The sequence below is a fragment of the Hemitrygon akajei genome, chromosome 16 (genome assembly GCF_048418815.1).
Source record: "Hemitrygon akajei chromosome 16, sHemAka1.3, whole genome shotgun sequence".
In the NCBI taxonomy this organism is placed as follows: Eukaryota; Metazoa; Chordata; class Chondrichthyes; order Myliobatiformes; family Dasyatidae; genus Hemitrygon; species Hemitrygon akajei.
In genome coordinates, this window is record NC_133139.1 from 68699192 (window position 1) to 68716280 (window position 17089).

The window sequence follows — 17089 nt, forward strand, 5'->3', positions numbered from 1 at the left end:
GTGTGTGTTGCTGAGGATAACTCTGTCTGCCCTCCATATTGAACGTAAAAGATCCTATAGATCCATTCTGCAGAGTTTGGGATTATCCTGTCAAAGATTTAGACAATGTGATTGAAACAAATCACCTGTAAATGCGAGATGCTGTGGATGCTGACAATCCAGAGTGACACGTAAGGAATGCTGGAGGAACGTCAGGTTGGAGGCTACCCAAATGGAATACCAAGTGTTACTCTTCCAGCCTGAGAGTGGCCTCATCACACCTGTTACAGGAATCACCCCTTGTAATAATGATCAGTGAGGCACAGAGAATCTGTATTTACCAGTAATTAACTTCTATTGTCTCATCTAAAAAGCCCGTGGTTTCACAAGCTAACCACCTGTGGGAAGCCCACTACAAACCCTACCCACCCCGTGAACAGTCAATGAAGAGAAATGGTATTACCTGGGAAAGGAGCCTTCGCGGGCGAGGCATTCCTCGTGCTCCCGATCTCCACGTGTCCGTGGGGTCCTCCTTACTCGTGATGGTTGGTCTCTGGCTGCTGGAGAGTTACCACCCCTGCGTATTTGGAGCTCCTGACTCTTCTCGTGTTCCTTATCAGTTCAGTTGGTCAATCTCAATCCCATTGGCTCAAGGTCACCTTCTTCCTGGTTCTCATCCTGGGCTGCAACCAACATTGTTTCATGGTTCTGCCCACCCCAGCCTCGTGTATCTGTGTCTACACTCTGACTGGTCCAAACCAGTTAAACGAGGCAACCCAGACAGAGTAACGAGATTGCAGATAGCTTCTTCGGTAGGTCTGGCATTTTACATAACAAGTAGCAACTCATCTGAGAATAGTGTTGTGTTTAGCAGGTCGTTACCTGAAGCTCTTTGTGTCCACATTCAGTTGCTCTGATTAGATTACCCCAGAGCACGAATCAGTTCAGAGTCCACAAATTGGGGAGGGGTGTGGGCAGTGGGTAGGAAACAAAGACAATTGGTTTGTCTGCTTCCCCTGTCCTTGACTTGTCAAATCCACTCATTGTTTCTTCTGGCCAACAGGAGGTCTTGGACGTGGGAAAGCAGAATGGAATTAAAATGGTTAGCACTGGATAATCCTCCCTATTGCAGACCGAACAAAAGTTTGCTTGTTTTTTTAAAATTGCATCACGGGAGGACCTTGTTCTGTGCAGTTTGCTGTCTGTGTTTCCTTCATCCTTTCAGCGTAAGGAAACAGGAAACAATTCCTTACCTGCAGAACATTTCAGAGGTCTGAAAGTACTTTAGAATTACTAGCTCCTTTTCTGTCTTTGAACAACAATCTGTGCAGTATTACCCAGTGCTCCAAGAACAGGGCTGCTTCACTTGATTCTGCAATAGATGAAGGTTTACCATGTTGTTTGAGTTCAAGTTTAATGTCATTTCAACTATATACATGTATGCAGCCAAACAAAACAACTTTCCTTCAGACCAGGGGGTACAACACAGTAATTCACACACAACAGATAAAGTAATATCACCATAAATAAATTAATAAATAATAAGGTGCACTTATGTGACGAGTTAAAGAGTAAAACTGTATAACGCTACTGTTGTTTCATGTGTGGCGAGACCTGGGTGGTTGTAGGGAGTCTCACAGACTGTGGAAAGAAGCTGCTTCTCACCCTAACAGTCCTTGTCCTACTGCAACAGCACCTCCTTCCTGATGATAGAGAGATTGTTGGACGGATGGGAGGGATCATTGATGATGCCCAGGGCCCTGCATACTCAGCGCTGCTGATAAGTACCTCAGATGGGAAGAACAGAGACCCCAGTGATCCTCACAGCAGCCCCCACAATCCTTTGGAAATTCCCGTACCAGATGGTGATGCGCCTGGTCAGGACACTGCCAGTGTTGCTGCTGTAAAAATTGGTTAGAATGAGGGTGGTGGGTGGGAGGGGAGCCTTACTTGTCTCAATCTCCTCAGGAACTGGAGATGCTGTTGTGCTTCCTTAACTAAGGAGGCGGAGTTGAGGGACCTTCCATTATGTGCACTCCCAGAAGCTTGGTGCTCCTAACTCTCCCCAAGGAGGAGCTGTTAATGTGTGATGAGGAGTGGTCAGCCTACACCTTCCTAAAATCCACCATCATCTCTTTAGTCTTGTCCACATTGAGACTCAGGTTGTTGTGCTTGCATCATTCTACCAGCTACTCTACCTCCTCTCTGTACACCGTCTCCTGTTCTTCAAGGCATACAATCCAAGAGTAGTAGCAATTCTGACCTTGCTCAACAACCTTTCAGTTTTTTAAATGTATTTCAAAGTTCAAAGCAAATTTATTATCTAAGTACACATATGTCACCAGTACTACCCTGAGATTCATTTTCTTGTGGGCATTGTCAGCAAATACAAAGAAACAGAATAGAATCAGTGAATAACCAGACACACAGGATGCACAAACAACTAATGTGCAAAAGACAACAAACTATGCAATTACAAAAGAATAAAAACAAAAAAAAATTAAGCAATAAATATCAAGAACACAAAATGAGGCTTCCCGAAACGTGAATCCATAGGTTGTAGGAACAGTTAGGTGTTGGGGTGAGTGAAGTTGAGTGAAGTTATCCCCACTGGTTCAAGAGCCTCATGGTTGAGGGGTAGTAACTGTTCCTAAACCTGTTGGTGTGGCTCCTTGCTGATGGTGGTAGCGAGAAGAGATCATGTTTTAGATGGTGGGGGTCACTGATGATGGATGCTGCTTTCCTGTAACAGCGCCTCTGGGAGATGTGCTCAGTGGTGGGGACGGCTTTACCTGTGGTGGATTGGGCTGTGTCCACTACTTTTTGTAAGCATTTCCGTTCAAGGGTATTGCTGTTTCCATACCAGGCCGCGATGCAACTAGTCAATATACTCTCCACTGCATAAGTGTGTCAGAGTCTTAGATGACATGTTGAATTGTTGCAAACTTTTAAGGAAATAGAGTTGCTGCCATGTTTTCTTTGTAATTGCACTTGTTTGCTGGATCCAGGGCAGATTCTCTGAAATGATAACACTGAATACTTTAAAGGTGCTCACCCTCTCCACCTCTGATCCCCTGATGAGGACCTCCATTTTCAAGGACACTGGCATAAACCAAGATTTATTGTCCATCCATAATTGGGCCCTGCACTGAGTAGCTGGTCAGCTCTTCACACAGGGCACTCGGTGAATTACATATTGCCCAGACTGGGCCAGACCGCAATACCTGAAGGATTCAAGATTCAGATTTATTTACCACCTGTGCATCAAAACATGCAGTGAAATGTGCTGTTTGCTGTAACAACCAACGCACCTGAGGGTGCGCTGGGGCAGCTCGCCAGCGCCACCACACATTCCGGCGCTAACACAAATAAAAATAGTAATAATTTATTGCTGTCATGCCCCATTACTGAGATGAGATTTTTGTTGCAGATGGAGTTATTTTTTAATTAATTTAAATTCCTCAGGGGCTGTGATGGGCTATGTTGTTGGTAGTCCTAGCTTCTGGGTGCAGATTCACTTAATTAACCACTGAATTATAATGATTACAACATGTGCATGATTAACAGAGTAAACTAGAAGCAAATCTGCTGATTTTTATTTTCTTTTTTTTTCCTCTTGGAATCAGGATTCTCATGTTCTGATTGAGGCCTACAAATCAGGATTTGAGAGGCCAGGGGAGTTAGAGTTTGAAGACTACAGCCAGCTGATTAATCGAACTTCTTCGGAAAATAGCATTGGTTCCCTTAAATCAGAGTCAAAGGTTGACCAAAGGACCATCGGCAAAAGCAAGAACAAACGCTGGCCATTCGGCAAGAAGAACAAGGTAAGGGCTGACCACTAACTAGGGTATCATCAGCTAAGGTGTAGATCAGTGTTGTACAGGTCACAAACCCATCTAGTCTTTGCTGACCACTTACACTAATCCTACTTTATTCCTCCCACATCTCCACCAACATCCTGCTCCACTTCGACCGATTCTACCACCCACCACTAGGGTTGAGTTACCAACTTGCACGTCTTTGAGATGTGGGGAGGAAACTTTCTGGAGACTTGGGTCCTTTCATTGTGGAGTTTGCACGTTCTGCATGTGACCACCTGGATTTCCCCTGAGTACTGTGATTTCCTGCCATTATTCCAATGACGTGCAGGCCAGTAAGATCATAAGACCATTGAATCTTCTCTGCCATTTATTCATGGCTGATCCATTTCCTTCTCAATCTCATTCTCCTGCCTTCTCCCCATAACTTTTCACTCCCTGACGAATCAAGAACCTATCAACCTCACTCAGGCCTTCACAACTGCCTGTGGCAACAAACCCCACAGATTCACCACCCTCTGGCTAGAGAAATTCCTCCTCATCTCCGTTCTAAATGCATGCCCCTCTATTCTGAGGCTGTGCCCTCTTGGTCCTAGACTCCCCTACTGTAGGAAACATCCTCTCCACATTCATTCTGCCTAGGCCTTTCGACATTCAGTAGGTTTCAATTCTTCTAAATTCAAGCAAGTACAGGCCCAGTGCCATCCAACATTGCTCACATGATAAGCCTTTCATTCCTGGAATCATTTTCGTGAACCTTCTTTTGAACCCCCTCCAATGTCAGCTCATCTTGGATAAGGGGCCCAAAACAGCTCTCAGTACTCCAAGTGAGGCCTCAGCAGTGCCTGATAAAGCCTCAACACTACATCCTTATTTTTATATTCTAGATCTGGCAAAATGAATCCTAACATCGCATTTGCTTTCTTCACCCCCGACTCAATCTGCAATTTGACCTTCAGGGAGTCCTGCACCTCTTGCATCTTTTTGCATCTCTTGAGTTTTGTATTTTCTCTCCATTCAGAAAATAGCCCACACTTTTCTTCCTTCTACCAAAGTGCATAACCATGCACTATATTCCAACTGCCACTTCTTCATGCATTCTCCTAATCTGTCTAAGTCCTTCTCTGTTTCCTCAATACGACCTGCCCCTCCACCTATCTTTGTATTGTCCGCAAGCTTGGCCACAAAACCATCAGTTCCATCATCCAAGTCATTGATGTACAATGTAACAAGAATCAGTCCCAACGTGGACCCCTGCGGAACACCACTAGTCACTGGCAGCCATTTCCCTTTATTCCCACTCTTTGCTTCCTGCAAATCTGCTTTCCTGTAATACCATAGGCCCTCATCTAGCTAAACAGCCTCATGTGTGGCACCTAATCAAAGGGCTTCTGAAAATCCAATTACACAGCATTTGCTGATTCTCATTTGTCTATCCTGCTTGTTAATTCTTCAAAGAATTCCAGTGGATTTATCAGGCAAGGTTCTACCTTGAGGAAACCTTGCTGACTTTGGCCTATTTTATCATGTACCTCTAAATACCCTGAAACCTCATCCTTATAAATCGCCTTCAACATCTTCCCAACCACTGAGGTCAAGCTAACTTCATTTCTTCTGCCTCCCTTCATTCATGAAGAGTGGACTGATATTCGCAATTTTCCAGTCCTCTGGAACCATGCCGGAATCTAGTGATTCTTGAAAGGTCATTACTAATTCTCCACAATCTCTTCAGCCACCTCTTTCAGAACCCTGGGGTGTAGTCCATCTGATCCAGGTGGCTTTTCTACTTTAGACCATTCAGTTTCCCAAGCACCTTCTCCCTAATAAAAGCAACTGCATTCACTTCTGACCTCAACCCTGAATCTCCCAGCTTACTGCTAGTGTCTTCTACAATGAAGACTGCAAAATACTTACTCAGTTCATCCACCATTTCTTGCCCCCCATTACTACCTCTCCAGTGTCATTTTCCTATGGTCTGATATCTACTCTTGCTTTTCTTTTTCTCTTTATATAACTGGAAAAAAAAACTTTTGGCATCCTCTTTGATATTATCAGCTAGCTTACTTTCATATTTTATCTTTTCACATCTTATGGCTTTTCTAGTTGCCTTCTGTTGGTGCTTAAAATGTTCCCAATCCTTTATCTTCCCACTAATTTTTACTCTATGCCTTCTCTTTTGCTTTTATGTTGGCTTTGACTTCCCTTGTCAGCCACAGTTGTGTCATCCTGTCTGTTATAATACATCTTTTTGGTATGTATTTATCCTGTGCCTTCAGAGTTGGCCCCAGAAACTCCAGCCATTGTTGCCTGCCGTCATCCCTGCTCATATCCCTTCCCAATCACTTTGACCAGCTCCTCTCTCATGCCTCTGTAATTCCCTTTACTCCAGTGTAGTATGGACAAATCTGACCAGCTCCCTCTCAAATTGCAGGGCGAATTCTATCATATTATGATCACTGCCTAGTTGGGGTTCCTTTACCTTGAGCTCCCTAATCAAATCTGATCCATAATGCAACACGCAATCAGGAATAGCTGATCCCTTAGTGGACTCAACCACAAGCTGCTCTGAAAAGCCACTTGTAGGCATTCTACAAAATTTCTCTCTTGGGATCCAAAGTCAGCACCAACCTGATTTTCCCAGTCTACCTGCATGTCGAAATCCCCCATGACTGTCGTACCATTGCCCTTTTGACATTGCCCTTTTCTCTCTCCAGTTGTAATTTGTAGCCCATATCCTGGCCTGTATATAACTCCCATCAGGGTCTTTTTACCCTGTAGTTTCTTAACTCTGCCCACAATGATCTCTTCCTAAGGATTTAATTTAATTTTTTACCAACAGAGTCACGCCAACCTCTCTGCCTACCTCCCTGTCTGTTTGATACAATGCGTATCCTTGAATATTAAGTTCCCAACTAAAATCTTCTTTTGACCACAAGTGTAGGTTAGTGCCGCACTGTAAATTGGTTCAGGTGAGTGGTAGAATCTGAGGCAGTTAAGGATAGGATAATTGTAGGATTAATGGGTGTTTGGTGGCCAGCAGGCCCTGGTTCCTTGTCGTGTGGCTTCATGGAGCTGGAGCACCAGGAAAGAACTCACAGAGTCACAGGGAGAGCATGCAGACTCCACACTGACAGCACCAGAGGTCAGGACCAAACCTGGGTTTCTGGAGCTGTGAAGCAGCAGCTCTGGTAACTGTGTCACTGCACTGTCCTACATTCTGGCGCGGTGCGATATGGAACTATGGACTGTGAAATCCTCCTTTACCAGCAGATTTCACCTTTAAAAGTCTGACCACTTCGGTTATCTCTTCTCCCTGAGTCACTGTTCCGGATCCGAGGTTTGGTGGTTGCATTACAGTGCAGTTGGGCTTCCTTCCGTGTGCTTTGCAGGGACAGATCTCACAATGATACCGAGTGCTACAGATTGGTGAGCTTCGGATAGTCACAGTAATTAACAGAATTCAGCCAAAGAAATTTAAAAAAAAGTCATGTTTCATATCACTGGCATATGTTGCAAAATTTGCTGCAGTGGGACTGTGTAATACATAAAAGTAGTGTAAATTACAAAAAGTATATGTGAAAATTAAATTAATGGAGTAGTGCAAAATGAATAAAACTAGTGAGAATCTGATGGCAGAGGGGAAGAAACTACTCTCTGATGAAGATGAGACAGACAGACATACTTTACTGATCCTGAGGGAAATTGGGTAAGAGTGCATCCTCGGTGGTGAGGGTCCTTAATGATGGATGCTGCTTTTTTGAGGCATCGCCTATTGAAAATGTCCTCAATACCGAGGAGGCGAGTGCCCGTTATAGAGCTGGCTGAGCTCACAGCCCTCTACAGCTCTTGCCAGTTCTGTGCATACCAGACAGTGATGCAGCCAGTTAGAATGTTCTCCACAGTACATCTGTGAAAATTTGCTGGAGCCTTTGACATACCAAATCCCCTCAAACTCCTGATGAAATATACGATAGCTGCTGGCATGTCTTCTTTGTAATTGCATCACAATCACAGTCTTCTCATGATCGGAGAGAAGGAAAAGACTGAGAAGAGGTTGTCTGGTTCTAACTATTCCACTCAAACCATAAACAACATGGCAAAATGGATACTGGGTCAGTATGACTTTGGCTGATTTGCCATCATCTCGGCGTAGAACCGAGGGATGGCATGCAAGCATAGCAGAAGTCAAGTGAAATTTCTTTGAAATAGCTAACAAGTTATTGCTATTTTCTTTTTCTCAGTAAGTACACATCAAGTTCATCATCGCAGGTTTTGTCATTAAAAGATGCACGAAGTTTATACAGAAGAAAAACTGCCCTCCTAATTTTGCTGTCTTTAGTTTCAATGCTGAATGAGCTGCTGTTCGTGTTTGGCTAATTTTGGCTTATCCTTGCTACCTGGTCAGACGTGGTCTCAGGATGTGTAGCAATATGACTTAATTGGAACAGGAGGAATGGAAGCAAGTTGGCTATTTGGCCCCTTGAGGCTTTTCTGCTATTTTTCTAGATCATGGCTGATGTTCTACCTCCTACAATATCATATACTGACCTCGAGCTTGCAGTGATCTAGATTGGAACAACAACAGGGGCCTTGGGTAGAGAGAGAGAGAGATGAAGGTGGGGGAGAAATGGAAAATTAACCAGCAGATAATTCGAAACTATGGATTATCCTTGCAAACTAAGTGAAGGTGTCCTGTAATGTTACCCAATCTGTTGCGGAATTCATGGCCACAGAAGGCTGTGGATGCCAAGCCAGAGGGTATATTTAAAGTGGAGGCTGATAGGTTCTTGAATAATAAAGGTGTCAAAGGTTACAGGGATAAAGCAGGAGATTGGTGTTGAGAGGGAAAATAACTCAGCCATTATTCAATGGTAGAGCAGACTTGATGGGCTGAATGGCCTAATTCTGCCCCTATATCATATGGTCTTGTATCCGCTTGAAAGGGTATAGGTACAGGTTATCTGGAAGCAAGTTTTAGAGACTGGATTGCTCAGAGATCCATACATAGTTGCTTGGCCATAAGGCCCCACCTGTTGTGTGGTAGGAAAATACAAAATATGAGAAGGAAGTACAAGGTAATCATACCTTCAAGTGGAAAGTATGCTAGGGTACCTGGTCAGGTGTTGTTGCTTTGTAGGTACTTTGGTTTTAAAGATCTGGCGGTGTGATCTTGGATCTTCACTGTGTGTGATCTACAGCAGGATACTCCCCTCAGATGGGACATCCTGAGGCAGAACCCTCCCTTATGGGCATTTATAACTTGGCATTCATATGGTTGATAGATTCTTGATTAGTAAGGGCATCAAAGGTTATAGGATGAAGGCAGGAGAACGAAGAAAGCAGATCAGCCATGATTGATTGCGGAGCAGACTGGGTACTCCGAATAGCCCAATTCTGCTCCTATGTCTCATCGTCTAACTTCAGCCGGCCGTATTCGCACCGACTAAATCCAAATTTATTCCTTCCACATTCCCGTGAATGCCTCACAAGTTAAGGCCAATTAATCTACCAGGATGTGTGGAGAAGCAAGGACATCCAGATAAAGCTCTCATATTCGCAGGGAGAGCAGGGAAACTGCGTGCAGATGGCGCGGGAGGTTAGATTGAACATAGGCTGCTGGAACTGCCACCTGACTTCTACTAAAGACAGAATGCAATTTTAAAGAAGGGGATTAAAATGGAATATTAAGGCAGATTCAGTTTAAGATTTGTTTATTTATCATGTACATCAAAACGTACAGTGAAATGTCTTCAATGAATTGCCCCCCTCCTCTCCTTCACCATTCCCCATTCTCATTTCCCTCTCTCAGCTTATCTCCTTACCTGTCCATCACCTCCCTCTGGTGCTCCTTCCCCCTTCCCTTTCCTCCATGGTCTTCTGTCCTCTCCTATCAGATTTCCCCTTTTTCTCTTTTACCAATCAACTTCCCAGCTCGTTACTTCAGCCCCTGTCTTTCTCCCAGTTTTATCTATTACCTGCCGCTTTCTACTTCTTACCTTCTTACACTGACTTCTCCTTTTCCGGTCCTGATCAAGGATCTCGGCCCGAAATGTCGACTGTTACTCTCCTCCATAGGTGCTGTCTGACCTGCGCTGAGTTCCTCCAGCGTGTGTTGCTTTGGATTTCCAGCATCTGCAGATTGTTTTTGTGTTAGTGAAATGCCTTGTTTGTGTTAACAAGCAGCACAACCTGAGGATGTGCTGAAGACGTCCCCCCAAACGTCTCCACGTTCCAGTGCCAACACAGCATGTCCGCAGTTTGGCAGAACAACAGAGAACACAGCACTAGAGTAGCAAAACAAGCCTTGTTCCTCCCTCCCACCCACACATTGCCCTTCAACCCCAGGACAGGCATTTTCCAGAAGAGCATGGTATATCTTTTAAACTAGGGATAACTGGAAAAAGGAGTACTATTATTCCTTGAAAGTGGTAGAAGAAATGAACTCCCAATTCTTAACCTGTAGTCTAGAGTAACTTTGATCTTTCACTGCTGCAGATGGTTTCCTGTAGTACAGACTCCCAGGTGATTAATACGTTTGGGGATTTTAACAATGATACAATAGCTTATTCAGATGTAATCAATATGACTATTTCATTAGTCAGAACTGGCTGGGCCTTCAATGTGAAAAGCAGGTAAATTCTTGCCGAATTGTTGCAGCCTCTCGCTCCATTTCATCCACTCTGCCGCCAGCTAGTCTACCTCACTGCCCTCTACTATCACATTTCTTCTTCTTCTTCAGCCCTTTACCTTTTCTAGCTCTCTCCTTGCAGCTCCTCACTTTATCCCTGTCTTCCCCTCCCCCCACCTCATTCTGGCTTCCTCCCCCCCCCAGTGCCGATGAAGGGTCGTGGCCTGAAATGTCGACTGTCTGTCCCTTTCCAAAAACGCTGCTTGACCTGCTGAAGTCGTGCAGCACTTTCTCTGTGTTTCTCTGGGTGCCCGGCATCTTGTTACAAAATGAGCGCCTTAGCTTGTTGGTGAAAAGTCGTTGACGCCAAACCTTGTTTCTGTCTCTCCTGAGAGACTGCCCGTCCTGCTGAGTGTTACCGGCAATATTTTTGCTAAACTTTACCACAGTCAACTGTCAGTGGATAGATTAAAATCAGGAAACTGGCACGCAGTTATTCCTCCTCCACCTCCTTCAGCGGTTTTAACTGCAGAGTACGCTGGAATGCATACACAGCTGAGCACGAGAAAGCCCTTTACAGTGCAAAGTTTAATCTCATGGATTCTAGCATTATTACACAATCCTTCTCTTTGCTGTTTCCACACATTCTCATGACTGTACCCATTACTCCTTATCTCCCAGACATAGGAGCAGAATTAGGCCATTTGTCCCATCAAATCCTCTCTATCTGGCCGTACATCTTCCTTTTGCTTCAATTACGTCAGTTCAGGATCATCCACAAACTTAGAATGTTTGTTTTCTTTCCTTGGCAGGATAACGCACAGTCCCAACAGACTAGTGCACGTGTTTCAAACAGCATTAACCATCTGTCTATATCCACCCCTTTTCAGTTCATCCAGCTCCTTATGAACTGTCCACTAACACTCAGAACTGACAGCACCTCAGAAGGTGTGGGGAAAGAGAGCATGGAATTCAGAATCAGGTTTATTGTCACTGACATGGGTCGGGAAATTTGTTTTGTGTAAGCAGTACAAGACACAAAAGATTGCAGTAAGTTACAAAAAAAAACTAGTCTGAAAGCAGAATAGGGAGGTAGTGTTAATGGGCCATTCAGAAATCTGATGGCAGAGGGGAAGAAGCTGTTATTAAAATGTTGAATGTGGGTCTTTAGGGTCCTGTACCTCCTTCCTGATGGTAGTAAAGAGAAGGCATGTCCCAGATGGTGAGGATCCTTAATGATGGATGCCAAATTCTTGAGGCACTACCTTTTGAAGGTGTCCTCGATGGTGGGGAGAGTTGTGCCCGTGATGGAGCTGGCTGATTACCACTCTCTGCAGCCTCCTTTGACCCTGTGCGTTAGGCCCCTCCGTACACAGCAGTGATGCTTCCAGTTGGAATGTTCCACCTTGTACATCTGTAGAAATTTGCCAGAGTCTTTGCTTTACCAGATCTCAAGCTCCTAATGACATATAGCCATTGACATGGGAAGAGGGCCAGAAATGGCTTTGAATTATGGAGTTAGAGAATTGGGAATCTCTGCAAGAGAGAATGAGCAGGAGGGAAATTTTTGAAGTGAAAGCTGGCACAGGCATGATGGACCAAATGGCCTCTTCCAAAATCATAGGAAAATATAAGAAACTTGAGTATGTTTCCACATTAATTTTTTTTTAAATTGAAAGAACCATTCCAGCCATGTCCTGGGATATCCTCTAATGTGTTTTGATTGGGTCGGGAAGGAATTTCATATATCAGTTGCTGGGAAGTGATTTGGTCCATTGGAATTCTGTGCATGCTTGGAGATGATCTAGGAGTGTGCTGTAAAATATGACCATTTATGTAACTATTGGATATTTTCATGATTTTTTTGGGTCAGCGAATTGGAGGGTAGAGGACAGGGGAAAAGCTACTGATGTGTCACTAACTTCAGTGCTTTGTGTTATGAAATCTGGCAAGCACTAGGACCACGTGGAAGAGCTTCATGCTATTCTGGTTGCACTCACCGTTTCCTGCCAGATGTCATGTGTCTGGGTTTATGAGTAAAATCCAAGAGAAGAAAAGAATAGATACCACTTCTGTGCAGCTATGCAGCAAAACAAGTTAGCAGTGATGATGTATTATGAAGAAGCAATTGACAGTACAGGTGGCAGTTTCAAGTAGCTGCTCGGGGTTGGAACTCCCATATTCTTGGCTTTGTTAACAGACTCTGAACAAAATAAAAGCAAGGAAGTTATGTAGAACCTGTTATGAACATCATTAGACCCCTGCTGTGTTGTTGTATCCTGTTCTGTGCACCACATACCACAGAGGACACTGTTCAGCCCGTCCAGTCTGAGCTAGCTGTCAGATCAATTCTACCAGTACTCCTCTTACAGTCATAGCCATCGGCATGGAAACAAGCCCCTCAGTCCACCTGGTCCACGTTGACGAAGTTGCATTTGCCCAAGTTTGGGCTATAGCCTTCTTAAAATTTTCCTACCCGTGCATCTTTTAAATATTGTTAGTATACCTTCCGCAGTCACTTCGTCTGGCAGCTCGTTCCATATACTGACTGGTCTGGGAGGAAAAGCTTGTCTCTCAGGTTCCTATTAAATCTCTTCTCTGGTTCTTGATTCCTGAACACTGGGCAAAAAAACAAACTTGATTGCATTCACCCAATCTGTGCCCCCTCTGATCTTATCTGTAAGATCAGCTCTGCTTCTGTTACTCTGGGAATCAATGACACCTCACTCTTACCAGCTCAGTTCATGTGCACATAATGGGAGTGTAATTGACACAGAGAGTACTGCTTCCAGCAAGGCGTGTCCAGAGCGAAAACAAGTTTTAAAAAGGTTTTGCTTTTAGTATTCATTTCTTTAACCATCTGATACCCATTATTCTATTTGGTAACTAGGGCCTTTTGTGTGATTGAAAGTTAGTAAAAGTAGGCATTGCCTCGTGCCAGAGACACAGACACGCCTATTCTCAAGACCCTTTTATTCTAGTTTCTTATCTTGATCTTCTTTCATGTGTCTGCATCATCCCAACGCACCCAGGCTGGGAGGGAAAAACGCAATGGCTTGTTGCTCTATTCCCGGGCCCTGTGGAGCTGGCTTGGGCTTCAATCTGGAAGTACCGAGGTCTGTGGACTTCCTGTGTCCCCAACAGTGATGATTCAAAGCTAGGTAGGAAAATGTGGAGAAGTGTGAGAGGAGGGGTGATTGGGGAGGGGGTAGGTGAGGTGTGAGGGGGGAGTTCAAGTTGAAGTTCATTTTAATTCAACTATACGCATGTACAGTGCCAAAGGAAACGATGCTCTTCCGGAAGAAGGTGCGCGACTAAGTTCATTTAACTCACGCATGTTACATATAAAGCCATATTACCACTAGTAAATTAGCAATTAATAAGGTGCTTTTACGACACAAGTTTAAAAAGTAAACCATATAATGCTACTGGCACTTTATGAGTGCTAAGACCTGGCTGGTAGCAAGGAGTTCAGTAGTCTTATGACTTGGGTGAAGAAGCTGTTTCCCATCTTATCAGGACTTGTCCTAATGCTGCGGTACCTCCTGCCTGATAGTAGGGGTCAAAGAGATTGTTGGACAGGTGGGAGGGATAATTGACAGTGTGTACACAGTCATCCTGATAAAGTATCGCTGACGGGTGGAAGAGAGACTCGATCCTCTCAGCAGTCCTCGCAATACTTTGTCGGAACTTGTGGTCAGATGTCTTGCAAATCCCGTACCAGATGATGATGCAGCTGGTCAGGACGCTCGATGATGCTCCCGTAAAAATTGGTGAGAGTGGGGGGGAGATCCTCACTCGCCTCATGCTTGTCAGGAAGTGGAGATGCTGCTGTGCTTTCTTGACAAAAGAGGTGGTGTTGAGGGACCAGGTCGGATCGTCCAATATCTGCACTCCCCGAAATACGGTGCTCCCAACTCTCTCCACAGGGGAGCTGTTCATATGCAGTGAGGGGAGTGGTCAGTCTGCACCCTCCTAAAGTCCACAATTATCTCTTTGATCTTGTCCATGTTGAGACACAAGTTATTGTGTTTGTGCCATTCTACAAGCCGTTTTACCTCCTCTCTATATGTCTTCTCATGGACTGACTGGGTCACTGTGAGGGGGAGGAGGTGGTCCAGCCATGAGGGGAGGTGGTAGGTTAGGTGTTGGGGGTGGGAGAGGGGTAGGGGAGGTGGAAGGCGGATAGGTGTGAAGGGTGAGAGAGGAGGGTGAGGTGTGAAAGTGATTTGATTTAGGGGAAGTGAGAGGAGGGGACGGGGAGGTGTTGAGGGAGGAGAGTCTGGGGGAGGGAATAGGGGAGGTGTGAGGAAGGAGGGTTTGGGTGAGGGGAGGGGATAGGGAAGGTATTTTGGGAGCAGGCTCCGTGAGGGGAGGTGAGAAAGGGAAGTTTGGTTTTAAGTGAGGCTTGCATGGGGGGAGGTGAGATGTGAGAGGGTTTGATTTAGGAGGAGCGTGAGAAGAAGGGATGGGGAGGGCTGAGGGAGAAGGCTCTGGGGAGGGGATAGGTGAGGTGTGAGGGCTTGATTTAGGGGAGGGAGGAGGGGCTGGAGAAGGGAAGGTGTGGGAGGGGGTTGGTGGGTGTGAGGGAAAAGTAATTCTTCAGCTGATGAAAACCAGCTCAGGAGATTGTCATTAAAATAAAGCTTGAAGACAGCAGCGAGTGCAAATGCAGAATGGAACACCAGGCAAGGCTGCTGTAGGAACTGTGGTGGGGTGGGGTGGGTGGGAGGAATTCTCCATGTTCTGGTCGATACCCTGCATCACGGCAGGTAAGTCTGCAAGTGCCCCCCGGGGTAAGCAGAAGGCAGGTGGAGGGAAAATGTGAAATGTTCTAATCGGTTTATTGCAGGATGTGAACCTTGCTGGCCAGCCCTAACTTCTCCTGAGCAAGCAAGTGAGTCACACCACTGAACGGTTGGGGCATAGAAGCTGCTTTTTGGGGCATCAAGTCGGTACTGGCTGAGAGTAAAAGCAAGCTAGCTATTCCCACTTCCCCTGCTAACTTCCCCATTCTTTTCTGATTTTTCTTCTTCAGCACATTGGTTGTTTGCCTTTCAGTACTTATCCAGGTTCCCACGTAGGCGCTCAAATCGAATCTGCCTCCACCTCTATAGACGCACAGAGGAGAGGATCCTGACTAGTTGCCTGGTGTGGAAGCACTGATGCCCAGGGATGAAAAAAGTGGTGGAATCAGCCCAGGCCATCTTAGGCAAAGGCCTCTCCACCATGGAGCACATTTACATGAAGCGTTGCCACAAGAAAGCAACGTCTCTCATCAAGGACCTCCACCATCCAGGCCATGCAGTCTTCTCGCTGCTATTGGGCAGGAGATACAGGAGCCTTATAGCCCACAACACTAACTTCAGGCACAGTTACCACCCTGCTACAGTCAGGCTTCTGAAATGGTGTGGATAACTTCACTCGCCTCAACTCTGAACTGATACCACAACCTACAGACTAACTTTCAAGGACTCTACAACTCATAATCTTTTTGTTATTTATTATTTTTTTAATTTGCTCAGTTTTTCTTCTTTTGCACATTGGTTGTTTAAGTATACTTTTCATAAATTCTGTTGTAATTTTCATTCCCTTTATTTCCTTTCTTGCCTGCAAGTAAATGAATCTCATGATAATATTTGGTGACATACACTCAATGGCTCAATTAGGCGCCTCCTGTTTGAATAAAGTGACCGTGGTCTTCTGCTTCTGTAGTCCATCCACTTCAAGGTTCAATGTATTGTGTGTCAGAGATGCTCTTCTGCACACCACTGTTGTAATGCATAGTTATTTGAATTACTGTCACCTTCCTGCCAGTTTGAACCAGTCTGGCCATTCTCCTCTGATGGCAATGTCAAGGCAATGTCACCCACAGAACAGCTGCTCACTGGAGGCTTTTTTGTTTTTTTTTTTGCACCATTCTCTGTAAACTCTAGAGACTGCCGAGCGTGAAAATCCCAGTTTGTCAGCAGTTTCTGAGATACTCGAACCACCCCGTCTGGCACCAACAATCATTCCATGGTCTAAGTCACTCAGCTTTTCTTCCCCATTCTGATGTTTGGTCTAAACAACAGCTGAACCTCTTGACCATGTCTGCATGCTTTTATGCACTGAGTTGCTGCCACATGATTTAGATATTTGCATTAATGAGCAGGTGTACCTAATAATGTGGCCACTGAGTGTATACGTACTTTGATAATGGATTTACTTTAGCTTCGACTCTGAAACTGCTACCCTCACAGTCATCCCAAGCGCTGGATACTCATTGCGTTACAAGATGTTTCCTCATTTTGCTTTTGCCAGTCGTTTACATAAGCAGCCTTTTCCGTTAATGAAACATTAACTTTTTCTTTTTCCATTTTTGCCCTTCATGACTTTAACTGGAATTGCAAAGTGACATTGTGCAAAACCTGGCCTTCCGGCACCCTGCATCTGTGCTGCCCGTTACCCGTCTCTTTGCAGTGGCTTTTTAAATCCCTGCCCATATTCTCATCAGTCTCCCGCACTGCCACTTTACCTGCACATTAGAGGTAACTTATTGCAGCAAATAAGCTCATCGGACCTGCATGTCTCTGAGGTGTGAGAGGAAACCGGAGCAGCTGGAAGAAGCCCTGGCAGTCAAGGCGAGAATGTGCGAATGGCACTCGAGGCCACAGGGGTCTGT

At 45.0% G+C, this 17089-nt stretch overlaps 1 protein-coding gene across 4 annotated transcripts in view; it reads left to right on the plus strand.

The window, feature by feature from the left end:
* The window catches only part of LOC140740153 (cdc42-interacting protein 4 homolog), a 170874-nt gene that overhangs the window by 118420 nt on the left and 35365 nt on the right, over positions 1-17089 (plus strand). For all 4 annotated transcript variants that reach the window (XM_073069118.1, XM_073069119.1, XM_073069121.1 and 1 more), the window contains one exon: positions 3606-3803. In XM_073069118.1, coding sequence (XP_072925219.1) covers positions 3606-3803 — 198 coding nt within the window. The remainder of the gene's footprint in view (positions 1-3605; positions 3804-17089) is intronic.